This window comes from Pangasianodon hypophthalmus, chromosome 4 (assembly GCF_027358585.1).
Source record: "Pangasianodon hypophthalmus isolate fPanHyp1 chromosome 4, fPanHyp1.pri, whole genome shotgun sequence".
Classification (NCBI taxonomy): Eukaryota; Metazoa; Chordata; class Actinopteri; order Siluriformes; family Pangasiidae; genus Pangasianodon; species Pangasianodon hypophthalmus.
Window position 1 is genome coordinate 6139818 of NC_069713.1, and position 27230 is coordinate 6167047.

The window sequence follows — 27230 nt, forward strand, 5'->3', positions numbered from 1 at the left end:
TGTGTGTATATATGAGGAGAGGTGTGTAATGAGAGAGAGAGAGAGAGAGAGAGGTTGTGTGTTAGAGGTGTGTGTATATATGAGGAGAGGTGTGTAATGAGAGATAGAGAGAGAGAGAGAGAGAGAGAGAGAGAGAGAGACAGGTTGTGTGTTAGAGGTGTGTATATGAGGAGAGGTGTGTAGTGAGAGAGAGACAGGTTGTGTGTTAGAGGTGTGTGTATATATGAGGAGAGGTGTGTAATGAGAGAGAGAGAGAGAGAGAGAGGTTGTGTGTTAGAGGTGTGTGTATATATGAGGAGAGGTGTGTAATGAGAGATAGAGAGAGAGAGAGAGAGAGAGAGAGAGACAGGTTGTGTGTTAGAGGTGTGTGTATATATGAGGAGAGGTGTGTAATGAGAGAGAGAGAGAGAGAGAGAGAGAGAGAGAGGTTGTGTGTTAGAGGTGTGTGTATATATGAGGAGAGGTGTGTAATGAGAGATAGAGAGAGAGAGAGAGAGAGACAGGTTGTGTGTTAGAGGTGTGTATATGAGGAGAGGTGTGTAGTGAGAGAGAGACAGGTTGTGTGTTAGAGGTGTGTGTATATATGAGGAGAGGTGTGTAATGAGAGAGAGAGAGAGAGAGAGAGAGGTTGTGTGTTACAGGTGTGTGTATATATGAGGAGAGGTGTGTAATGAGAGATAGAGAGAGAGAGAGAGAGAGACAGGTTGTGTGTTACAGGTGTGTGTATATATGAGGAGAGGTGTGTAATGAGAGAGAGAGAGAGAGAGAGAGAGAGAGAGGTTGTGTGTTACAGGTGTGTGTATATATGAGGAGAGGTGTGTAATGAGAGAGAGAGAGAGAGAGAGAGAGGTTGTGTGTTAGAGGTGTGTGTATATATGAGGAGAGGTGTGTAATGAGAGAGAGAGAGAGAGAGAGAGAGGTTGTGTGTTAGAGGTGTGTGTATATATGAGAAGAGGTGTGTAATGAGAGAGAGAGAGAGAGAGAGAGAGAGAGAGAGAGTTGTAAGTATACGAGACAGGTGCACTTTCCTCTGCATCATTTGGTAAAACACACAGGTGTTGTGCTGTTATAGGAAAATAATCAACGACAGTGTGGAGTGATGAAGCGGAGTCACTGTTACAGCCCTACAGTTGATTCATTTCCAACAACAGCCTGTGCTGAAGTGTTTTATTCCTCTTACACCTCAGCAATCTGTCAGTGATAATGATTTATGTATGAAAGAAGGAAACGCTGAACTCTGGTGTAAGACGCATCAGATCTTTAGCAGGTTTGGGATTCGAACCCTTAACCTTCCGGTCCGTACTCTGATGAATAAAGCAGGAAAAATGTATTCCTCAGCGTCTCCCTATTCACGTTAACGGTTTGTTGTTCGTGACTCATTGGAGTTGTCTGTACTTTCCGTCGTTTACGTAACGTGCGTTATTCAATCGCTCGTTCCGTGGCCCTGGGTGTTGTGACATTTCTGACGAGCAGGGTGTGAGGACAGCGTGGCAGATGTGTGGGAGATGAGAATCTCACATTAGAGTTTGTTGTACGCCTTCGAGTGGGAGTGTGCGCTTAACACGTTCGCGCGTACGTCAAGAAAACCACGGGGGTTGTCGACGTGCTCGTTGTCTCCTTCAAGACCGGCGCTGTGAGGGAAGGTCAGATTTCCGCACGCTTCCGGCTTTTAGGAAATATTCCCATTGTTATCCGAGGGATAGATTCCGAAAACATAAACAGCATCCCAAGCCAGGAAATCCACTAACTGCTCCAATGCTGCCAAAGACTGGCTGCATGTGTGTGTGTGTGTGTGTGTGTGTGTGTGGTTGAAGTCTCAGCAACTAGGTCACACCTTACTAACACTGGAGTTAATCTGATGACGTGTGTGATCAGGAGCGTCTCGGTGTTAAAATAACTTTGAAGGAAGTGTGATGAAATTTGGATATTGTCCAAATCTATAGTTGTGTTTTTTTTCGGATTTTAAAATCCCCCAAAAGAAAAAAAAAAAAAGTTTGAATACACTGTAGTTTCTATAGCAACAGCTTATTACTAGTGGCTTGTACAGCTTTTAAAGAAAACGTGTGTAATTGTTGATATGGTGACGTTTTCTGTAAGGAGATGTTTATTTAACAGTTATGGAAGGAGTCTCCAGTGTCAGAGGTAAAGCTGTAACTTTAAGACTGAAAAAATGTCTTTAAGACACTAGGAGAGAGGGAAAAAAAAAAGAAAGGCTGGTGAGCGAATCACGGTTTATAGCTGCTGTAACGTAAGTGAGAACAGGAACGTATTTTGCGGACGTTCGACAATATTAAATGTAACTATAAATGGATAAAAAGTATGACATGCTGTTTATTAATGAATTTAAAAAAAAATGGGTGAATTGCTGTATTATAAAATGAATTTTTTTAAAAATCTGAGGATGTTCTGGTATTCAGATGGTAACAGTAACTCTGCTTCATCACACCACCCTGTCGTTGATTAGTTTCCTTTCACAGCACAACCCCAAGTGTTTTATTTTCTATATGTTCGTTTTAAAGCGTAAAATTCAGTATCTAAAGCAAAATGTGTGTAGCTACGAGAGTGAGGAATGTAAACGTGGACCTGCTGATGGTTCCTGAGATGTTTCGGTTTCTAACGACGAAAAGAAATAACTCTTTTGCTGGGATTACGGCGTTACTTTTTAAAATAACGACGTAAACTTTTGAAATTTAAATCATTTCTTAGAGATGATTGGGCCCCTTACGTATCTCTTAACATTGTTCCCTCCACCGAGGGGCCTCTCGGTCATTAGTGTCACTGCTCCAAGGGCTCCTCAAGGGTTCTTTGGATGATTAAAAGTTCTTAGAGTCTGAAAACAGTTCTATGTGGAACCTCTTCAGACGGAGGAACCGTATTTCGCATCCCTCGTTTTTACCCTGAAGCTCAGTAGAAGAACTGTAACGGGTTGTAGATTTAACCGTAACACATACGTCTGTCTCATATGGGCTTTTTTTTCCGCATATCATTTTACCTCAATAAACGAATAAACAAACAAACAAACAAATAAAAAGATGAGTAAAGAAAGAAAGAAAGAAAGAAAGAAAAAGATAAATAAATAAATAAATAAATAAATAAGAGGTGTTGTGTTCTACAGTAATTTCTGAATTTATCCTATTATTATTTATTTATTTATTTATTGATTGATTGAATTTTTATTTCTTTATTTATATTTATTTATTTACTTTTTTTTTTTTTTTTTTTTTTTTTTTACAGCACAAACGTGTGGTGCAACACGTGTCCGAGTTTAATCGCGTATTTAGAGGCTGAATCCCAATCGGCTCCCTGTTCCACACAGAGTGCCCTCACTGCGCTGCTCCAGCCGGCGCTTTACTCCCTAGGTAGTGCACTCGCATAGGCAGTAGGGAGCTAGTGGAGATCGATGGCGCTGTCCAGCGCCGTGGTGCTGAAACACACAGCGGAGAAAACCTGGTGCGTGGAAATGAGGACGTGTGCACTTTAATAAACACGTTTCTGAGTTTAGATTCGATTAGATTCGACTCTTTTAGGAGAGATTGATGCCGGGAGAAGGTCTGGAACTTTCTGAGGGTTCTGGGGAACCTTTTCAGGGTCTTCCAGGAACCTTTGGGGTTTGAGAGTATAAAAATGAAGCCAGTTTGTTCTTTAGAATATGATGTGGCTTGAATGTTGGTATGGTGGTTTACTTAGACATTAGGAAACTTCATAAATAAATAAATAAATAAATAAATAGATAGATAGATCTCGGACACATACCGCTCTCCACAGCTTGTGCGTCTTGGCTGTGACCGACGTTGCCGTGACCACGATGTGCGAGATGGCCACCATGATGCCGAAGGTCACGGCCAGCAGGGTCCTCACCGGAAGCAGCGCGTACGCCACGAAGGTGACGAGCGCGAGCTGCCAGACTCCGTGCTCGGGCGGCGGCGCCGGCGCGTGGGAACCGGGCGCCACGGGCGGGAACGGGCAGCAGAGCAGCGCGAAGGTGAAGGCGAACAGCAGCGTGAGGCTGACGATCTGCTGCAGCTGCCCCACGCGCAGGTACTTGACGTTGGCCACGACGAAGAGCGACGCGAACACGACGCCGTGCGCCGGATGCGACGCCTTGGCGACGGCCAGGCCCGGGCCGGAGAGCGCCTCGAGCGCGGCGAGCGCACACGCCAGCGCCGCGAGCACGGCGAGCGCCTTGAGCGCCGAGGTCTGCTCCAGCTTCAGGTTGTAGGTGCGGAACAGCGACTCGAGCTCCTTGCAGTCGAACTCGTCCTCGCACGCGATGGCGGTCACGGGCACACCGGGCGGACAGCGCCGGCTCCGCTTCCGCCGCGTCTTGACTTTCTGAAACGGGACTTCCTCCATGTCAGGGCCATTCACGAGCCGAGCGGCGGCGTGGCGGAGGCACCGACTGAGGATCCGGTCTTGGAGGGGACGGCAGGAGCGCGCATCACATCACACTCCCTCCGGAGAGAGAGAGAGAGAGAGAGAGAGAGAGAGAAATAAAAGTGCGCCGTGAGGGAGTTTGTGTTCCTGCCTGCTGTCTGTACATGAGGAAGAAGAAGAAGAAGAAGAAGAAGAAGTGCGAGTGAGAGGAGAATGTGCACCGAGCGCCTCGGAGTGGATCACGCCTGCGCAATGTGGAGTCGGGATAAAAAGCACGTCGGGGTAATTCAGCAGAGTGACACGGTGAAGAAGTGAAACACACACACACCCACACACACACACACACGCACGCTTTCCACACACGTCCAGACCACTGCAAAATATTTCACACTAAATCACTGGCAGTAAAGCTTCATCACCTGATGCACATGTACACACACACACACACACACACACACATACACACACATGCGTGTTTTTATTCACTTCACACGTTTTCATTGTTACACAGGATTTATTTTCATTTATTCTCACACCCGAGTCACTCATCTTCACACGTATTGGTCACCTGACCACTGTCACGTGTTCATCTGAGACCACTTCAGGACACGACCTGGAGAAATGCTCCTCCACATGTGGACCACGTGACCACATATTCCTCTTACACTGAGTGTGAGAGTACAGTACTGTAACAGTTACAAGCTCCAAGTACAGCTGTTGCCACGTCAGTGTTTCCACAGCTGGAGAAAACTACAGTCATGCTCAATAATACACACTCTACTGTTATTTTATACATGAATGACATCATGCTTACATTAATTACATTAAATCACACTGTATAGTATTGTATGGGCAAATCAAGTGGTCAGTCGATTGGTATAAAAAAAAATACTATTTGCATATAATCAGTAAATTCCAAGAAAAAAACTACAAAAATACAGAACATAACAGACTTTTCATTTCTGTTATTCAGAGATATTGAAATAAAAAAATATTAGAAAACAGATAAATAATATCAGAACAATATAAAAGGAAGTAAATAAAATGAAGTCAGGATACAACAGCTCCAGGGTCTCTGGGTCCATCCTGATCTCGGATCTCCGGTTCGTAATACAGGACATGATGTTTATTAAAGTATTCATTCATTCACCAAATTATTCATTCATTCATCCATTAATTCACTCATTCATTTGTTAATTAATTTATTAATTCATTCACACGTTCATTTATTTGTTCATTCATTCATTCACTCACTCTCTCACTCATCAATTCACTCATTCACTCATTCTTTCAATCACTGATTCATTCATTCATTCACTCACTTGTTGATTCATACATCCGTTAATTCACTCATTCATTTGTTAATTAATTTATTCATTCATTCACACATTCATTTATTTGTTCATTCATTCATTCACTCTCTCACTCATCAATTCACTTAATCATTCATTCTTTCAATCACTGATTCATTTACTCATTCATTCATTCATTCATTCATTCATTCACTCATTGATTCATACATCCGTTAATTCACTCATTAATTAATTCATTCTTTCACACATTCATGCACTTGTTACTTAGCTCATAAATTTATTTGTTCATTCATTTACTCACACTCTCACTCATCAATTCATTCATTCATTCACTTATTGATTCATACATCCATTAATTCACTCATTCATTTGTTAATTAATTTATTCATTCATTCACATGTTCATTTGTTCATTCATTCATTCACTCTCTCACTCATCAATTCACTTAATCATTCATTCTTTCAATCACTGATTCGTTTACTCATTCATTCATTCATTCATTCATTCATTCACTCATTAATTCATACATCCGTTAATTCACTCATTAATTAATTCATTCTTTCACACATTCATGCACTTGTTACTTAGCTCATAAATTCACACTCTCACTCATCAATTCACTCATTCACTCATTCTTTCAATCACTTATTCATTAACTCATTCATTCGTTCACTTATTCATTCACACTCTCACTCATCAATTCACTCATTCACTCATTCTTTCAATTGCTGATTCATTTATTCATTCACTCACTTATTAATTTATTCATTTACTCATTCACTCATCCACTTACTCATTCATTTAATCATTTGTTCCAGTAGAAAAGTGCTGTACATTTTGGAGCCTGATCTCACAGATGTTTGGTGGAGTAGGAACGCTAGATACAGCAGGTGGCAACTCAGTGTAGATGGAAAAGCCAGCGTGTGAAATGTGAAGGGATTTCCTACGTTTTTTTTCCTACCTTCCTAAGTTTTAACCCTTAACTCTTCTTTCGGTTGCGTCTCTGGTGGAACCCTTAACGGTTCTGTGTGGAACCCAGCAGCAGAGTGTTTTCCCATCAGAAAGGCATCAAAGCTTTCTGGAACCTAAGAACCTTTAATCATCCAATGATCCTTTAAAGAACCCTTTTTTTAAGTTTTCAGGACAGTTTATATAAATATTAAACTCCTAACAGGTTCTCTGTAGTAAGAAGAAAATAATGACCAATAATTTGGAGTTCGTATGACGCAATTACCCCGTTAGCACACACACACACTGAAACAAAAAAATAGTTCTTCGAGACGGCTTCATTGGATTTTTAAGGGATCTGGTAAGAAAACACTCTGCTGTTGGGTTCTGTATAAAACTCAGAGGTGGATAAATCACTAAATATACACAAAATCTTAAAGAAAGGTTGAAGAACACTTTTTTCTAAGTGTGTACACAAAAATTCAAACACGATATGATGTGAATGAAGTCATAAGAACATTAAGTATGAACACTAACCTTGACCCTAACACTAATCCTAACCTTAACCTTAAACAAATGTATTTGCGAGTGTGATTTTTTTTTTTTAACAATTTTGTGGCCACATGATTTGTTCATTTTTAAACACAAAGTAAATAAATAAATGTCAATGAAAAATTTATTACATTTCCACATCATCTCCAGCAAACACGTTACAACGAGCGTGGATCACTCCGTGTTCACATTCGACCACACCTGAGCGAAAATCTGCGCAAAAAAAGAGATATACACTCAGACGAGAAACACCAGAGAACATAATGAGATGGTGAGACTGATCACAGGGTGTAAATACCTTGTTAAAAAAACTGAAATGGCTTTAGCGTAGCGTGTTTTAGCGGGACAGCTAGGTGTGCACACTTCCATTCTCACTGTGGTGCTGGATTGGGAATTTCACTCCGTTGACTTCAGGTGGCACATTTAAAGGATACTATAAATAATCACTGCACTTCCAGAGGTGTGAAAGAGCGAGGAAGGTAAAGAGAAAGAGGCGTGGAAGTCAAAAAAAAAAAAAAAGGATGTTAAAAAATGTATTCCTTCCTGGATCAAAGACAGAACAAAGAATGAGGAGAAATAATTCTGAAATTTTTTTTTTTTTTTTTTTTTTAGAAAATTCAAAATAATCACATTGACGTCCAATCAATGCAATCTGATCCATGTTGTCAAATACAATATTTACAAATGCATTCAGCAGAAAGAGCTTCATTGTTTCAGTCATTTATTTCCACGATTGAGTAATAACGGAAGCCAAAAACGCAGCGTCTGGTCCTCCGGAGACGTCTGAACAATCAGAAACAGCAAGAGCAGCGTGAGTCGGTTTGCTGACTGGATAAAGAAAAGAAACAAAGCGCCATGATTAATCTCTTCTGCACCGCTGAAAACACCAGCGCGTAACAAAAAAGCTTTCAGCCAGCACTACTGCTTCATCAAGAGATTCATCTGAAGAAAAAACTTGTGTAACAAAAACTTAACACTCCACTCATACGCACACACACACACACACACACACACAAACACACACACAAACGTAATACGTAACACGTAAATTGGAACGCACTCTTGATATTTAAAAATAACTCCTTACATTTAGATCAGTGAGGAATAATACACTTGGGGTTGTGCTGTTATAAGAAAATAATCACTGATGAAGTTGTGTAATGAAGTGTAGTTATTGCTGCCACCCTGAAGTTGATTATTTTCCAATAACAGCATGTCACGTAGTGTTTTATTCCTCTTATAATACCGCGGCAATTTGTCAACAAAGTACAATTTTCCATTTACTAAATGTACTTTTTATCCATTTGTTGTTACAATTAATGTTAAACAAGTTAAACAAGTTAGTTCCTGTTATAGCAGCTTTAAAAGTCATTCCTGAACCAGCATCGCTCTATTTTTCTCTCTCTTAAAGCTAATACTATAAAAAAAACATTGCTGAGAACCACAAAGTGAACAAATTTAACAATTTTCCTGAAAACTTTACATCTACAATTCCTCATAAACCCTGTTACTAAATAAAGATGTACGTGTTTTTTTGCAGTTATTATGAAATTTACACATTTTTACACACAAATCTTTACTACATCAGGGCCTGAGAGAAAAAAAAACACTTTAACAGATCGACACAAACTATTAAAAAGCGAACATTAATTGTATAATTGAAAAGAGAGCTAGCATGAACTCACTAAGCAAAAAAAATAATAAATATGCAAACTATGAAGTAAAAAGCGTTTCATAACCCTAACACCATTCGGGCTCCAACAGGAACTCCAGCACGACCCCCTGCTGTGTTCAGCAGCCGCCTCGGGAAAAGCTGGGAAACCTGCGGCGGATTTAGAAAGCCTGCAGCGCCTGACGGTTAACCCTCACTCAGCACACAGAGAGTGTGAACAGCAGATTCATCACACCTCCTCTCAGAGCCCGAGATCATAACATCGGAACTGTCGCTCCCGGTTCCAGTGTTCCACGTTACACCAGTAAAAAGCAATTAATTACGGTCTGTAACGCAGGAGAGCGCGCCGAACTCTGCCACAATGTATAAGAGCTCATTAAGAAGCTGTGTTAATGAGTTAGGAGTCGATAAACAGCTGCAGTTAGACACACAGGAGTTTACACACATGCAGTTCCTGCACTGTCTTCCTGAGAAGATTTAATAATCTCATATAAACACAGATTATAAGTATGATTAATGATTAACTCTCTGTCTCTCTCTCTCTCTCTCTCTCTCTCTCTCTCTCTGTGTGTGTGTGTCACTCTCTCTGTCTCTCTCTCTCTGTGTCACACTCTCTCTCACACTCTGTATCTCTCTCTGTGTCACACTCTCTCTCTGACTCTGTGTCTCTCTCTCTCTCTCTCTCTCTCTGTGTGTGTCACTCTCTCTGTCTCTCTCTCTCTGTGTCACACTCTCTCTCACACTCTGTATCTCTCTCTGTGTCACACTCTCTCTCACACTCTGTATCTCTCTCTGCGTCACACTCTCTCTCTGACTCTGTGTCTCTCTCTCTCTCTCTGTCTCTCTCTCTCTGTGTCACACTCTCTCTCACACTCTGTATCTCTCTCTGTGTCACACTCTCTCTCTGGCTCTCTGTCTCTCTCTCTCTCTCTCTCTCTCTCTGCCTCGCTCTCTGTGTCTCTCTCTGTGTCACACTCACTCTCTGTTTTGCTCTCTGTCTCTCTCTCTCTCTGTCTCTCTGTCTTGCTCTCTGTGTCTCTTTTTTCTCTTGCATTCTCTCTCTCTCTGTGTCACACTCTCTCTCTCTCTCTGTGTCTCTCTCTCTCTCTGTGTCACACTGACTTTCTGTTTTGCTCTCTGTATCTCTCTCTCTCCCTGTGTCTCACTCTCTCTCTCTCTGTCTTGCTCTCTGTGTCTCTTTTTTCTCTTGCGCTCTCTCTCTCTCTGTCTTGCTCTCTGTGTCTCTATCTCTGTGTCTCTCTCTCTCTCTCTCTCTGTCTCAGTCTCTTTCTGTCTCTCTCTTTGTATCACTCTTTGTGTGTGTGTCTCTCCCTCTCTGTGTCTCTCTCTCTCTCTCTTGCTCTCTGTCTCTCTCCCTCTCTCTCTCTCTCTCTGTGTCTCTCTCTCTGTCTTGCTCTCAGGCCGTTCTAATGGCCTGATGAAGTCCATGCCAATTCTTTCAAATGGGACCTTCATCAATGGAAGAGGGGCAATGGCACGTTTGGCGGTTTCACTGGCTAACGTGTGGGACATGTGGGACATGTGGGACATCAGAGTGTCTCAGGGTCTCGTCGTGTGACTGCTCCAAGGGGAAATCCCTGAGGGGAATTATAAGCTGTCCATCCTCTCTGTGTCCCCCTGATGCAGAGCTGGTGGTGTGGATCTGGAACCAGAGGGGGAAGAGAGAGGAGGGGGAGAGAGAGAGACCGTGTACACTGACAGGTTATCCTCCAGTGGCACTGGATCCACGACAGCAAGGGGACGAGATGTAGGTCCCACTCTTCCTCCGGTCATCCCCATGCAGCTGTACCTCCATGCAGCTGCCGGGCCATCCCAATATCTCAGGGCTTTCTCCTCGCTCAAGTTCATCAACACTTTCCAAGCTCATACTCCGGCGTGTGTGGGTGTGCGTACGTGTTAAGTGTGACGTCTGTCAGCTCTGTCTCTCTCTGTCTCTCACGGCGTTCTCTTTTTCTCCTGAAAGGACAAAAAAATCACACATAACTAAACTCACCGTGATCACACACAGGTGAGAATCATCACGCGTTTCCTGTCGGGTCAACCTGCCTCCTCTCTGTCCACAGCTGATGTGCAACTACGTCCCTGCTGCCACAACGTTCTTTATTATTATTATTATTATTATTATTATTATTATTATTATTATTAAAGCACCTCTTGAACTAGAACCTAGTAAGAAAGTGAGATCGAGAGGACAGAGTGTGAGAGACACAGAGGATGAGGAAAGCATTCTTATGCTCTTATAGTATTCCTGCCTTTTGTACTGTGTGTGTGTGTGTGTGTGTTTTGTTTAGTGCTACATTTAGCCCCTATCTGTGAAGCTACAAAGAAGCTAAAACTTAAAAAAGAGTAGGATTATGAAAAGAAAACATTACTGACATTAACAATGACTACATGCCGTACGCAGGGTTTTAGAAATAGCGAGATCCAAAAAGTGAGCTTGCTAGGGTTTTTTTTTTGTCAAGCAGTCATACATGAGAATCAAGTTATGCTTCTTGACTCTCCCCATCACCTGCGAAATGCTGCTTCTATAGATCTATCAGTTGATGGTGTTGCTCTAGAGCTACACAGTAAACTAAAACATCTTGGTGTTATCTTTGACGCCACCCTGTCATTCGAGCCTTTTGTACAGAACACGGTAAAGACCTCCTTTTTTCATCTCAGAAATATTGCACGTCTTCGGCCTATGTTGCCGTTTTCTGTTGCTGAAAAATTGATTACTTCTTTTGTTTTCTCACGAATTGCTTATTGCAATGCTCGCTTTGTTGGAGTGTCCAAATCCTCTCTTAATAAATTGCAATACTTGCAGAATTCAGCAGCTAGTATTTTAACTGGGGCTAGGGCTGGCGATCATATAACTCCTGTTCTGAAGACGTTCCACTGGCTCCCTGTTAAATACCGTATAGATTTTAAAATCTTAACGCTTACATACAAGGCTCTGCACGCTCTCGCTCCACAGTATCTGGCAGATCTTTTAACATCTTATACGCCAATTCGCAATCTACGATCTTCTCAGCACGGTCTTTTAGTTGTTCCCAAACTCTGGAATTCTCTCCCAGTCGACATTAGGGATGCTAATTCTTTAGCTGTTTTTAAAACTGACATTAGGGATGCTAATTCTTTAGCTGTTTTTAAAACTGACATTAGGGATGCTAACTCTTTAGCTGTTTTTAAAACTGACATTAGGGATGCTAACTCTTTAGCTGTTTTTAAAACTGACATTAGGGATGCTAATTCTTTAGCTGTTTTTAAAACTGACATTAGGGATGCTAATTCTTTAGCTGTTTTTAAAACTGACATTAGGGATGCTAATTCTTTAGCTGTTTTTAAAACTGACATTAGGGATGCTAATTCTTTAGCTGTTTTTAAAACTTTTCTCAAAACATTCTTTTTCAGGAATGCTTTTATTCAATTAGTTTTTATTGTATTGCTTTGTGATTTATTTCTTGTTGAATTTATAGTATATTGTCTTATATTGTTGTGTTTTCCTTTATGTAAGTTTTCATGGAAAGCGCCTTGAGAAAGCAGGCACCTTGAGAAACCGAGGACGACCTCTCACATGTACAGCTGGTCACTGTTTGAATTTGATCAGGGCAGTTTTAGTTTGTGTTGAACAGCACAGTGACACAGTGAACAGTACCTGCTCTTCCTCTCTCATCTCCATCACCTTCTCTCTTTCTTTATCTCTCAGTCTCTGTATCTTGTCCCATATCTCTTCCCTTCCCAAAGCTGAGCTTCGAGTGATGCAGTCTTTTCATTTTTGTCTGTGTCAGTGTAGAAAGTAAACACAGGGTCAACTGATATTTATGTGCAATTGTTACCCACCTCAGTGAGATAATCTCAATGAAATAAAGGCCCAAATTTGAAAAACTTTTGGAAAGCCTCTATTTGTAATAACTTTTTAACTAAATGTAATAAAGTTGCTTTATGTAATGATTGTTGTTCGTGAATGTGATAAAGGCCACAAATGTAATAAATTTTGGCTTTTGGAACAATTTGTCAAACATATTTTTTTTAATTCTCTTAGGACATCGAGCTGTAATAGACTGGAACAGAGTGGGGAAAAAAATCATTTAATAGTTGTATCATATAACAGATGTTTTATGATATTACATGTTTAGCTACTTACATCTTACCTCACACTCTTTGACTGTTAAACCTGAAGCATCACACTGGAGTTCATGCTCGGTCTCTGGGATTAAGCCCGCCTTCTTTGATTTGATTGGTCATCTCAAACATTTTGCCATTGATAAGTGGTGTTAGACCGCTGAGGCAGCTCAGATGAGAAAGTTGGTTATCTTGGTGTTGTATGATATCTTTCCAGCACCAAAGTAGAGTTATTTTTTGGCAGTTATTTCATGATTTTATTATATACACCTCAGAAAAAATACTGAAGTCTGCTCATATACTGTACATATATGAGATTATACAGATTATATATATATATATAAAATACTGCTTAGGCTCCCTTTTTTTTAGTACAAACTTTGTTATAGATTTTTATTTTCTGACTTCTACATTATTGATTCAGTACAAAAACCTTTTAGATTCCAAACATTAGTTTTCCAGCACAAAACGAAATGTTACAGAAAAATGTTTGTATGTCAGTAAAGAAAGCAGCAGATTCCATAAGAGACACTTTTCAGATAAAAACATAATGAAGGCTGCTGGGTTTCACTGCAGAAATAAGAAGCGAGTCGACAGTCAAAGTCTCCAGAAGAACTGTGGCTGCTTCTGCAAGATGCTCAGTAACACTTCCAGCTCATTTCCTTATAAAACTGCACACACTGCACCTGAGACTACTATTTTATTTTTTTAAAGCGAAGGATCATCATATGAAATATTGACTTTGTTTCATTTATTACTGTTTACTGCTCTTTATAGTATTTTTTTTAACGTAGAAACATTTAATTTCATTATTTTTGAAGGCAACTTTGCTCTACAGCATTTCTTTGCATGTGCCTAAGACTTTTGCACAGTACTATAGATAGATAGATAGATAGATATACATATACATATATGGGGTTATTTCCTGTAGTGTGATGACTGTGGCTCATCGAAGCTGACATACAGGAAGTAATAAAGTATGAATTTTATTCAATAAAATCATACAAAGTATAATTTACATAAAAAGCTGTATTTCTGAGAGATCTGAAAATGAAAGATTTGTATCTAGGATTGTGATTTATAGATTTTTAATGAGGTGAATAGTGTTGCCGTCTCACAACCTCACGGTCCCGGGTTCTCAGGTTACTGTGTGGAATTCCGCATGTTCTTCCCGTGTCCGTGTGGGTTTCCTCCGGGTTGTCTGGTTTCCTCCCACCTGCTAAAAAACATGTCAGTGAGTGGACTGATGACACTAAATTGCCTCTAGGTGTGAAGAAGTGTGGAGGTGTGTGTGTGTGTGTGTGTGAATTAAACTACACAACATTCAGTTCAATTCAAGTCAATTAGCTTTATTGTCATAAACGTTACTTCATTGAAATGACAAAGAAGAATTTATTTATAAATAGCAATAAAAAAGACAAAAAATCAATACTCATATTGATACTGAAATATATGCTCTATAGGAAGACTTTTTGTTCAGTAAAATGAAAGACACTGAACTGTTGTTATTACGTTTACAGCGTGGCTGTGTGTTTCACATATTCAGTGTTTGGAGTTTTTTCTTTTCTTTTTTTTTTAAGATTCTTCAGAAACACAATGAGCCGCCGTGTTAAATGATCAGACGCTTTCATGTAGCGAGTCCAGCTGAGTGGTTTGGAGCTTGTGTGATTTTTTTTTTCTTCTAAGATCTAAAAAGAAAAAAAATCCTCCCTCACCAGCTGCTTAAGCTTTTAAATTTAGATATTGAATTCCCCATTTTCACAGCGAGAAAGTCTTTTCATTCTATTTTTACAGACTGAATGAAAGGCACAACAGAGGAGGTAATCAGGTAAGAGCCGTTTATTTATACACAGTAGAAACCAGATCCAGTCAGAGTGTTATATCTCTGTGCTGTAGTGTATGAAGGTAGTGACTATATTTACAGAAATACAATAAAATCCAGATAGTGGACATTCCTTAGCTGTATTGTGAAATTTATAGATTTTCCTGACATATTTAGCAATGAGGCAATACACACAGCAAAATCAGTTGCTGGAATAGTGTAGTGTTCAAGAAATGCCAGACTGAGCTAAAAAAGTAGCTCAGTTCTAAACATATTTCTCAACATAAATAATCATGGCATCTACAGGAAATAATCTGTTTTTGGCAATCACATGCATTTATATAAAAAACTTAGCCTAAGGCATCTCATCGGACCAGAGAATAGCTACACGGCTAGAGATATTAGTTCAGAAAAGAGAGAGTTTTCACAAACTTTTAGCAATTTTTCATTTCAATAACCCTCTTTCTTGGTCAAATTAGTGAAGTGATGAAAAAAAAAACAGAAAAGACGACAAAAAAATTGTGTTTATTCTTTGCTTCATGAAGCACCACTGTGAAGCAAAGCTATGATTTAACTCTTTCATGTATAAATTGTTTAAAAGCATATCCAGATTCTTTAGTTTGCATGATGTGTGAAGTTTTACTTTGTCTAAATATTACTCATATTAAAATGTAAATAGATTATCCACGTGCAGGAATATCAGGAGAATAAATAAATAAATAAATAAATAAATAAAATGGTTACCATTCAGTTATAAAATATTTACCAAAATTATAGAAATATCATTTCTGAAAATACAAAATGTAAAAAGTTTAGGACGTGTTGCATGACGCAAGAAGGTCAAAGAAATCTTGAAAAAAAAAACCTACTTTTTAAAAATCTAAGGTGCTCAGTGGAGTCTGGCACAAAAATATATATATTTTTTTTTTCTAGTTTTTTTTTTTATTACATAAAAATTTAGTAATGATTGACAAAAGCAAATAATCTAGAGAGCTACAGAAGTTTATGTTAACTTACAGTTATGCTCTCCAGTGATTTGGAGGTGTGTTGTATTTCCCTAAAATATATTTTAAATAAGAGCTTTAAACTGACTGTCCATAATCATGGACACTATGCGTGAAAGGGTTTAATTTTAAATTCTTAATTACATATAGCCATAAACTAACCTCTAATGGTTAACAACTGAAAGCCATTCAGTTACGTTAGTTGCTTCACCAGACCTTTATAAGCAACAAATTCTATGAAACTGGACCTTTACAATTTTTAGCTGTATACCTCTGATATACTGAGTCTATAACAAAAACATTATTATTGGTCATTGCTGCCTTTACGTCCTGTCAGAAAAATCATAATTATGAGAAACGACGCTGCCACAATGTCGTAATTACAACTCTGATACTCTTTTTTAGTATTTTTTTATATATAAGGACCAACTGTTGTTTTTTGCATGGTAAAATAAACTTCTTGTCACTGATGATACAAAACTAAATAATGATAAAAGAAATATATAATAAAAAAATTAATAAATAAAAACAAAAAAAGTATTCTCACACCATCTATATTTTTAGTAACACCACACCATGTCCTAATCACAACCTCCAAATATATACGCACATCTTTCCTTAATCTCAGCTTGGCATCACTGTCTAAGTGCTTAATAAAGGCCTTAAACAGCAATCAGATCCAATTACACATCAAACAGAAACAAGTAGATTAACAACAGACGGCTTTTCTCTCTTGTAACCAATGCCGCCTTTGTTTACAGGGGCGCCAATATTTATAGTTTCGCCATAGAATTTACTATTTTTGGTCCTTTCATCCGGCAATACAGGAGTCACCAGAAAAATATGCTGCTAGCTGTTTTCTTCAGCAGCAATCAGATGAAATGCAAATAAAATCCATTGGATGGAAAAGCCAGTTCACTGAAGGGGAAAGGACGTGACAGATACGCATTTTCACTTTCACTGACTTTGGGTCTAGGAGAAATCTGATTTCATGAGCTTTGCTGTTGTGAGCCAATAAAAAACAAGAACATGTGACAGTGGCCAGTAAAAAGAAAATGGAGGCGCTGCTAATTATTAATTAGCAAGGCATGCTAGTTTGATTGATTTATAAGGCATTTTCAAACTGCTTCAAATAATTAAAAGTTTTTAATAACAACATAACTAGGTTTTTGCAGTAACATCCTGTTTATTCTCTCCGCCTGCTACGATTTTCTTGTTAGCAATGTTGAAGCCTCTGGGTTTAACATCGTCATGAAGAATAAAGGCCGATCTGACAGACTGGAACATGTTCAGAGACGCTGCGACCGATGAATATCACACCAATATTGAGGAGTAGGGATCGATCATCACCCACATGCAGTTACGAAGACAATAATAGCATTTCCAGAGCAGAAAGGTCTGAAAGAACACCGAGTCTTACTAAGAGCAAAAGGAGCAGCTCGGTGGATGAGAAAGTGTTTCCAACTCCAGACTGAAAGCAGCAATCAGACGTGTGATGCTAAGGCAAGAGAGACTGGAGGGTAATTTTAGAACCTGTTCCATATCTAAGAACCATTAAAGCAAGATTATCCATATCACATCAGGGGTGGACAAATCAATAGCCCGGATGCCTAGCACAGAAACAATTACATATACGGGTTATTAATTTTATATTCATAGTTGTCCTGGCAGACATGTAGGCTCAGTAAGCTAGTGGTCACTAGGAAGGAACATTTGCTAATGACTTTTTACAAAATATTTTTTATTTAGTGTGTACAGTGTCTAGAGTACACACTCAGCCCTTGAACTTTCCCACATTTTGAACTGAAATGCACTTAACTGGGATTATGTCACAAATCTACACAAAATAGCCATGAATATTGAAGTAAGGACAAAAAACAATCAAGTTTACGAAATTAGATCAAAATATTGCTTAAGTACTCACCCGCTTTACTGTGAACCCTCTAAATGAGTTCATTAGCCAATAGGAAGTCACATTATTAGTTGTCCCATGATCGTAATATAAATATACTTGTTCCTTCCTAAGCAAACAACATCATGAAGACAAATGGCCAAGTCTGGGACAAGATTTTGGAAATCAGGGTTTGGTTTTTAAAAAATATCCCAAACTTTTAAAAGAAACATTTATTTTTTTTTATGGAAAGAATATGGTACATCATAGAGGACTCTGCCTAGAGGAGGGCATCTACCAAAGGTCTGGATAAAGAGGGGATTAGTCAGAGAAGTAATCAAGAAGTGAAGGGTAAAGCTCAACATGATGCTACCACCACCATGCTTTACGGTGAGGATGGTGTTCTCAGGGTGATCAGCAGTGTTGGTTTGTGTCAGCGGAGAGAGTAATGACACACCCCCCCAACCCCCTCCGCCACACACACCCAGATACATGGTCATGGATGGTTACTTTCAAAGTGAACGCAACAAAATAAACAAAAATATATGATATGGTAAAGACATATTTCTTTTAGATTCATTCTTTTAGATTCATGTAAAATTGTAATATCCAGCAGGGATGTTTCTGAACTTTTGGTTTGCAACAAAGCAACATCCTACAATCATACCTCTCAAGTTGCAGAGCACAATCAGGGTTGCCAGGTCTCGGCAAAATGTACAACTCAAACACCACATATAAAGTTTGGGCATTGGAAACTGTCAAAGTCAGAGGCAAAGGCAGGAATTGACAAAGGGAAATATAAAAAAATATAAATATTCAGAAATATAAAACACATGAAATGTAACAACACAGGAATCAGAACACAGGGGAACCAAAGACTTTTTTTGAGACTTCGCAAATACAAAAAGATACAAGAATCTAGTCAGAGGTGAACTGAACACATACCAGTCAAACAGACCAATCACAGGACAGGGGAGGAGACAAGACACAAATCAAAAGAGAACGCACAAAACATGACAGGAAGTGCGTTTTGTGACAAAAAGCTAACCCAATTTGGTGACCCAGGTGACCCTGACCACAAGTAACATCCAAGGGCTTGCGGTCCCTTATCGCCAAAAGGTAATCCTTCGTTCATGCTCACCTGGTGGCCTGGAGGCCACTTATGGCAAGAATCGACCCTGACCCCCAGATGACTTGCGCTGATGGGGTGGAGATGACAAAGGTTGTGATATCTTATCATTCCAATAGACCACTGGATGTCAAACTGCACCTTATTAAAGGTAAAATGATATTTACAGAGATCAGTTCATCTTGAATCTGGAGATCCCTGGTCATGGTGAACCATAAAGCCTTGGTATGTTGGTATGCTCCGATCCTGCACAAGCCACAAAATGATCTCAGTCTCAGTCTCAGTCTCAGTAGGTGTGTAACTTGATTTGATCAGCAGTTCTGCAGTTTAGTTGATGCAGTCTCGTCTCGTCTTTGCGTAATGGCTGTCAGATGGGCAGCTCAGTCATTTCTCCTCCACACACCGCATGCTCATTTAGACTCGTGCAAAAATGAGTCATTCTTCTTCAACATACTGAACGTCAGCCTGCTGAGGCCCTGTGTGTTCCAAAAAGGAAAGAGTAGGAGAGACAGGAAGAGAGGAAGACAAAATTTGCTGCAGCATTTTATTTTTTTGTGTAATCGCTATGCATTAGTCTCATCCCAGTGATCCGGGATCATCCGAGCTGCTTTTGGGACTGCAGGACGTCGAGAACAAACCCGCTGACTGCTCCACTCGTCTCCTTTCACTTTTGACGTTTGTCTTTTTTCCCGTTCCGCTGAGACAGGAATGTAGGGCAGCTCTCTCACCTGTCGGTGCTCATGGCTCGAATAAAGTCTCAGCTGAAAAAACACAGAGACAGACGAGCTTTCAACCACGTAGACAGTTAAAGACAAGCTGAAATCAAAACTGTACAAGCTCGTGTCTCTGGTTAAATTGTCCTCGTCACTAATTTCCCACTAACTCTTTTCCCGCTTCTAAATACCCCTGATATTTGTCATGTTTTCCCTCCCCCTCCCTCCCCCTCCCCCACACCGCTAGTGCTTACATAAGCACTAGCAAGCAACAAGGCACTTGTGTTGCTTATGTAGCTTCTCTCTTGCTACTGCGCAAGCTAGCTAGCCGACATACAAATTAAATAACGCACTAATCAGTTGAAAATGGTTTGCATGTTACGCTACATGCTAGGCTTCAGAGTAGTTTCACTCTCAGATTAGATCAACAAAGCTAGCTAACTATACTAGCTACATACACTCACCAGAGATTCTAACGATCTCTGCTACGTCCTTACAAGCTTTTATTTACTTCGTAACATCTCTAGTGAGAGGTCGTAGATGACGGGATAAGATGTAACAGGTCGTTTTTCCATTTTTGTGCGTCAAATAGTAAATGGGAACTAATTACAGGTAGGAACTAAAGTTGTGAGTGGGGAACTGAAGAAACGTCGGACCACAGGATTGGGTACCATAGGACTGGGTTTAGGAATGAGACCTATGCTTTGACATTTTAGCTAATTTCATAGAATTAAAAAAAAAAATCAGCCAAAGGTTATCATATTGTTCATTATTTTCCTATAGCATCATGACACAGAGGTTGTTAATCATTGGAACAGATTTTTTTCTAGCAGCACATAAAAAGCGCTAAAAATAAAATGGTGCGACAAGAGACATGTAACATTTTACATCTGGAGGAATTCAACAAGCTCTGTGTGTGTGTGTGTGTGTGTGTGTGTTCATTTCATCTTTAAACTAGCCCAACTAGCCAAAAGCCCATGTGCTATTTCCTGACCAGAATACATTATGAACCTGTGTGTCTGTGTGTGTGTGTGTGTGTGTGTGTGTGTGTGTGTGTGTGTCCACTCAGCATTAACAGGGGGCTTTCTGATGGGGGTCAAGTGTCAAATCTGCGGACACACACCGGCTGCGTTCATCTACCGAGAACAAAGACAGGTCTGATGGGATCCATCAGCACTGATGCGTGTCCCAAGGACATTTGACAGCATGGAAACACACACACACACACACACACACACACACACACACTCTCTCTCTCTCTCTCTCTCGTTCACTCTTTACTTTCCAATAAATCCATCTCTGTTCTGAAGAAGAACCATTAGCCAGGTCGAGTCAAATAATCTGACTCTCGATATACTGAAAACACTGTCACAGTGAGTGCTAATGAGGGAGGTGAAGGTGTGTGTGTGTGTGTGTGTGTGTACGCGTGTGTGTCTCAACAGATCAAATCTGAGCTATTTCCTGGGCTTCATTTTTCTTTTCCTTTTTTTTCCCTCCCACATTTTATTCTCTTCCGTTCTGCGCTTGTCGGATGGAGCTGTCAGAGGAGCAACAGCTGACACTCCGCTTCAAAAATAGCTTCGAAAAAAGCAACAAGCCTAGACACACACACACACACACACATACAGGATATGTCCATCTGAGATACAGATCGAGCTGCAAATGATTTACACTCAGCTCCAGAATTATTGGCACCTTTCATTACAATACGCAAAAATGAATAACACGCAATGCAATGTTTTAAGCTTAAACATACAGTATGGTGATGCTGTAAAGGCAATTTTTTAAATGTTTTCTGCAAAACACTGCTTTCAAAAATTATTAGCACCCCCCCAGTGATGCCTTCCATGCAGAGAATAACAGCACTGAGTCTCTTCCTGTATGGTGTAACAAGGTTGGAGATATGTAGAGAGGATCTCAGTCCAGTCCTCCATGCAGAATATTTTAAGCTGCTTTATATTTTTAGGTTTGTTCACGTGGACGTCGTCTTCAGTGAATCCTGCATTTCGTATATTGCTCTCAGGGCTTTAATTTACTCAACAACATTAACATTTAACACTTGCTATGTAGCATGTAGGATGTAGCATTTAACAATTAATTTTGAAACCTTTATGCATTTTCATATCTATTACCTGACTTTTTGTGTTGAAACATCTGTTTCTTTTTTCTTTTTTTTCAATTTTCAGCAAATTTCCATCATATGAAAGCTAACACACGCTTCCTCCGAGACACGTGAAACTATCCGAGCTGCTGCTGCGTAACACACTCCGAGGACAGCGCTATCCGCCCTCTTCTGCATACATGACCTCACAGACGGCTACGATCACCCAATGTCACGGTGATTGACAGGGAAAAGAGATCATGCCCCTCCCATCTAGTGAACTCTTTGCTCCTGGCTATGGATGGGCTGTTGCATCATCAGGATTCGAACTCAAAGCTCTTCTGACCATAAAGAACGCTTTTCTGTTGCGCTGTGGTATAACGAGGACGTATAAACACAACCAAAGACGTCCAGTATTGTTTTAGCAAGAACATTTCCCTAAATGATACGTGTACCTGCACATGTAGACATCAGAGGCCAAGCTTCAAAGATGATTATTTCATTTGTCAGGGTTTGGAGATGATATTGTTAATTAACAGCCCAAGATAACAAACACATTTTGAGAGCTGACTGAAAGTGCAAAGGTTCACATGTTTAATTGCAGTGTGAGAAGTGAAACAAAAAGTGTCTTTGTGACTACAGAGTGCAAAGAAATGACAATGTAACAATCTATCTATCTATCTATCTATCTATCAGGCTGCTTTTCTTCAAATTCATATTTAATAATCTACAGTCTACTACCAATACAATTGCATATAAATGAACCAGAGTTTTAAATGTGATTCTGTTTCTAATCCTTTCTTTCAGTGCTCTAGAGCCATAGTTCTCAAAGGAAGCTCTCTAAAACAATGGCAGAGACTTTTATTTTATTTTATTTTATTTTATTTCACTGGTGGAAATCACAAGCCACCATTATTAAAGTTGTATTATTATTATTTATTATTCTTTAGTTCTTAGAGTTATTACCCTGTTTGACTTCTCACTTGAGCTGAATAGGCTGAATCCAAAGGTTATAAATAGAGTCAAGTTTATTTTTAATTTTTTAAATTCTAATTTTAATTAAAAAAAAGAATTTTCTGGGTGGAAAGTTCAGGAATAAAATCTCTATGACTCCGATAAATAAGCAAAATATTAATGAACATCATAGTAAAAGTTATATAAAATACTCCATAGAGTTTTTAGGGTTTTTTTTTGTTTATTTGTTTGTTTTAATTTCAAAGTGTGCTTGGTTGCGGCAGGTTTTAGACCCCTGATCACACCCGGAAATTTGTAACAGTTTATATTAAAGTTATGAAGTTATGTTAAGGTTATGATTAGGTTATGATTAGAGGTGAGGTTTCCATTTGTGCCTTTTTTTTCTTATGAGTTTATTCTTATAAATTTGAAAGAATCACATTGGCCTTGTTCTTTAAAATTCAAACTATGTGAGATCTGACCAGAGCTGGCAAAAGTACTAAACCGATTAACTCACGTAAAAAGCAGAGTTACTAAATAAAACCTGGTAAAAGTTAAAGTGCAGCTTCGCTCAGATGCTTCACTCAAAAATTAAAGCTGAAAAACAAAAACTCTTAAATTTACCAAAAGTCTGAAAATGAAAGTAGAAGAAAGAACCACAAAAGAAAAAGACACCATCCTCAAATCACTCATCTGCTTTTAGTTACTGATGATAAATTCATTAGTGCTTCTTTCATCAAGGAACGTGAGAAAACATTAAGTTAGCCTTAGCTAGCTAGCTGAATGCTAATGGAAAGTGTAGGTATCAGTAGATGTAGATGACACTGATGGGTATTAGCGCTCATTCTCACTGTCACATCTGGTAAAGTTTAGAATATACACCTATAACTCTGATTTTAAAAAGTTACTATTTAACAGATAAAAGCCGATGTTCTGTTGCTTTGCCTTCATTTCTAAATGCTGTAATCGTGGTGTATCGTGATCACTGCCCCATTTAGAGTTATTATTGCACCTAGTGGGCAAAAATAGCAACTCAACAAGCGCTAAAAAAAATAGAGTCTCATTGGGGCAGGAATCACGCTGCCCCATGCTCAGAGTAGGGAGATTTAATGACGTTGCCAGATTGGGCCAGTTTATTAATACTCCATGGCTGCCAAGAATTTGTTTTATAGCAAAATAATTATAATTAAATCTAATAAATTGTCCAAAAAAAAAGTTTAAGTGAATGCAGTGATTTGGGGCTAGTTTCAGGTCTTTTTGGGATGGAAGTTTTGCTAAAATCTGGCTAATGATATGAACTGTTCTGGTGAGAAGAAACACACCTGCTGTATGGAACACAATCAAACAAAGGGACGTTTAAAACCGCTCATATCGAGCTGCTAGGCTGTCTGCTGGATGATCGTATGTGGTCGACTCTCAACTCATGATTACAGGGTTACTCTAAAAATTCACTAGATAGTAGAAAGTAGCATGAAAGCGTCTCGACTTCATTCTGTTTGGAGCGATGTTGTCATTAATGTCTTCCTGAGTCATCAAAATCTATGGTCATGAGCCGCTGCTGCAAATATATAACTATAGAGAAATGTAGTGCTGCTTATAAATGCAACAAGTAGAACGTTTTCTCTTTTGAAATGTAGGGAGTAAAAAACAAAAAGGAAAAACTCAGACTAGACCTAAGTCAGTAACAAATCATTTTATTACCTCCCACCTCTGTGATCAGGTTAGTTTCAGAAGATTTAGTTAATACTTTGCCATGCCGTTGTTCTGAAATTCTTACTTGCAAATGTAATTAGGTTTTCAACATTCATCCATGCCAAGCTAATTTCTACCCTGGGAGCATTCACAGCCACATCTTCTGTCTGTCATCTGCTGGTGGTTTATTTCACAGCGCTGCAAGATGGCAGAACACAAACAGCGGCACGATAAAGAGCTTAAAGTGAGCTAAAAACAGTACGAGCTCTCGCTTTGCTTAAGCGAGATGACAGATTAGTGATTCCCTCTGCGATTTCAGGCTAGTCGAGATGGTTCAGGGAGATGACCGACTGGGTTTGTTTTAATTTGACAGATTAAAGACCCCCTGTAACCTTCTCCACACACTCACACACACACACACACACACACACACATATATATACGCTGAGAGATACTGAGCAGCAGAGTAGAATATGGAGAGAAAACAGCTGAATGTTTATAAAATGCTTGGACCCCTATGACTCAAGTGAAAAGTAGTAGTATGTTAGTTAATAGTAGGAGTGCAACACAATGCCCAGGTTTTAGACTTGTATTTATTTATTTTTTTTTAATAATTACTCAATTATATTGCCAAGCATAGCTTAGGTTTATAAAAGCGCATGCAATATTATGCCTATTAAACAGTAAATTAAACAGTAAATACAATTTTAGTCCAGTACAAAGTTTAAATTCTGCTGGAGGCAGTTAGAGGTCAAGCTGTAACTTTAAGTTTTCTGACATCTTCAGGACGTCTTCTGACATCTATGACCTTGTTATAGCTGCTAAAACATTAAATGTAACCATAAAAGGATAAAAGCATGACATGTTCTTTAATGAATACAAAATTGGTCGTTATTGGCAAACCCCCAGCTGTGGTATAAAAGGAATAAAACACTTCAGGACTCACGTGAGAAACGTCAGCTCTTTCACGGCAAACTGGAATTAACGCTCTGCAGTTGTTTGCGTTCTGAAGGAGAATGATTCGAGCATTTTGTTTTTAGGAGACAGTGTTTAGACGTCTCCATCATGCAATCCTCTTAGGCTTTGCATCTTTCCAACCAATTGAGTCGTGTGAATTGTTCGGAATTGACCGTGTTGCTTTCAGTGCGTAGCGAGTGTGTTCATTTATATACATTGAATAATACAGAATGGATCTGAATCCAGAGAGAGAGAGAGAGAGAGAGAGAGAGAGAGAGAGAAAGAGATTAGCATTCTGCTTCATTTAACACACCTAATTCAACACATTTAGCTAATGACCAACATCTCCACAGGCTGGATTTGGGATGGAAGCTGACACTGTGGATGTGTTCACACCTGGCATTAACATGCGTCCTGGGTGATCGGATCACAAGTGGACAGTCGAGACACACCTGGAGTTATGAACACGTCTCCAGTGACCACTTGAGATCAGATTTTATACATCGGATTTTATTCAGCGCAATTTCCAAACAGTCTCTCAATGATTACGTATTTTCAGGCAAGAGCAGCGACGCAGTTGATTAGTTGGTCTTTCGTTGCTCTCAGGAACGGATCGAGACGCTTGTGCGTTCACACTACAAACACGATGTGGTCATATGCGTCCACACCTCGGAATGTGGCGCGAGTAACCGGATTATAACGCGTCTTGGAGACACATTGGACACCCAGGACACGTGTTAATTCCAGGTGTGAACAGGACCTGAAACTACTGTTTTAATACCATATTTGTACATTGAATCAATAAAAATTCTTGAATGGAGAAAAAAAAATCCCAATTCACCTGAATACTCTATGTAACAAAAATATTCAGCAAGAGCTAATTTTACAGTTTTCCCTTTACTGTAATTGTCATCATTCAGAAAAAAAAACATGTTTATGTACAAAATTTGCTTAAAAAAAAAATCCATATTTCATATGTGAAAAGAAATGAGTGTGAAAAAAAAAATCACGTGAAAATATCAAGATTCCAGCATCAGTACACAGCCAGTTGTTGATTTATTTATAAAGACATGTTTATAAAGACATGTTGCTCTCCTGCACCAATTTCACATATTTCTACAAACTAAAAAAGAAAAAAAAAAATCCAAGAATTGAGGCAAAAACTTCAACACTGTACATCACAGCGCTGCTGAAGTCTTCAATCCGATTGGTCAGAAAGTGTCAATTACATATTAATAATGATTACATTCATTTCCTTTAAAGACGTCTTCCTTTTCTTTTCCTTTCTACAAGGTTGATCATCAGCCTGTGTCGCTCCTGGGAAAAACCCGCAGCTCCATCTTTTGTCAAACACACACACACACACACACACACACACACACACCTGCAGAGGTCAAACTGTGAGAAAGAAATCAGGAGCAGGTGGTTTATTAAAAAAGAGAAAGGTGCATCACTCTATCCTGCTAAACTCACGTTAATCGTGAAACACACACACACACACACACACACACACACACACACGGAGCATCTGTAGAGACTGCGACAGCACTTCATTAAAGAGCATCATCACTTCATTTGCAGCGTGTGATCGAGGTTTCAGTGTCACTCTCGCGTGAAAATCTGCTCTGAACTCCGAGAGACGCCAAGTGCAACGCCACGACACCAACATGCAGGACTTCTGTTTGCTCTTCCATTTCCCTTTTCCTTTCCTCCTACCTTGTCTGGTCTCACACTGTCTGTCTAACACTCACACACACTCACACACACACACACACACACACACAGACACAGAGACAGACAGCGGGGGACGTGTGCACGCTAAACCTGGCTGCTGAGGGCAGATGTAGACTGGCAGCCGCTGTGGCTTTTCTGTCTTCTGATCTATTTATAGAGTCTCTCACTGATGAGGAGCCTTCAGTGTGTGTGTGTGTGTGTGTGTGTGTGTGTGTGTGTGTGTGTGTGTGTGTGTGGGTCTAAATCCCA

At 39.5% G+C, this 27230-nt stretch overlaps 1 protein-coding gene across 1 annotated transcript in view; it reads right to left on the bottom strand.

Annotated features, from left to right (window-relative positions):
* adcy1b (adenylate cyclase 1b) overlaps nt 1-4655 on the bottom strand; it is an 87573-nt gene extending 82918 nt beyond the window's left edge. The window contains exon 1 of the mRNA XM_026947581.3: nt 3754-4655. Within this exon, the coding sequence (XP_026803382.1) occupies nt 3754-4353 (600 nt within the window). The 5' untranslated portion in view covers nt 4354-4655. The remainder of the gene's footprint in view (nt 1-3753) is intronic.
* Between the last annotated feature and the right edge of the window lie 22575 nt (nt 4656-27230).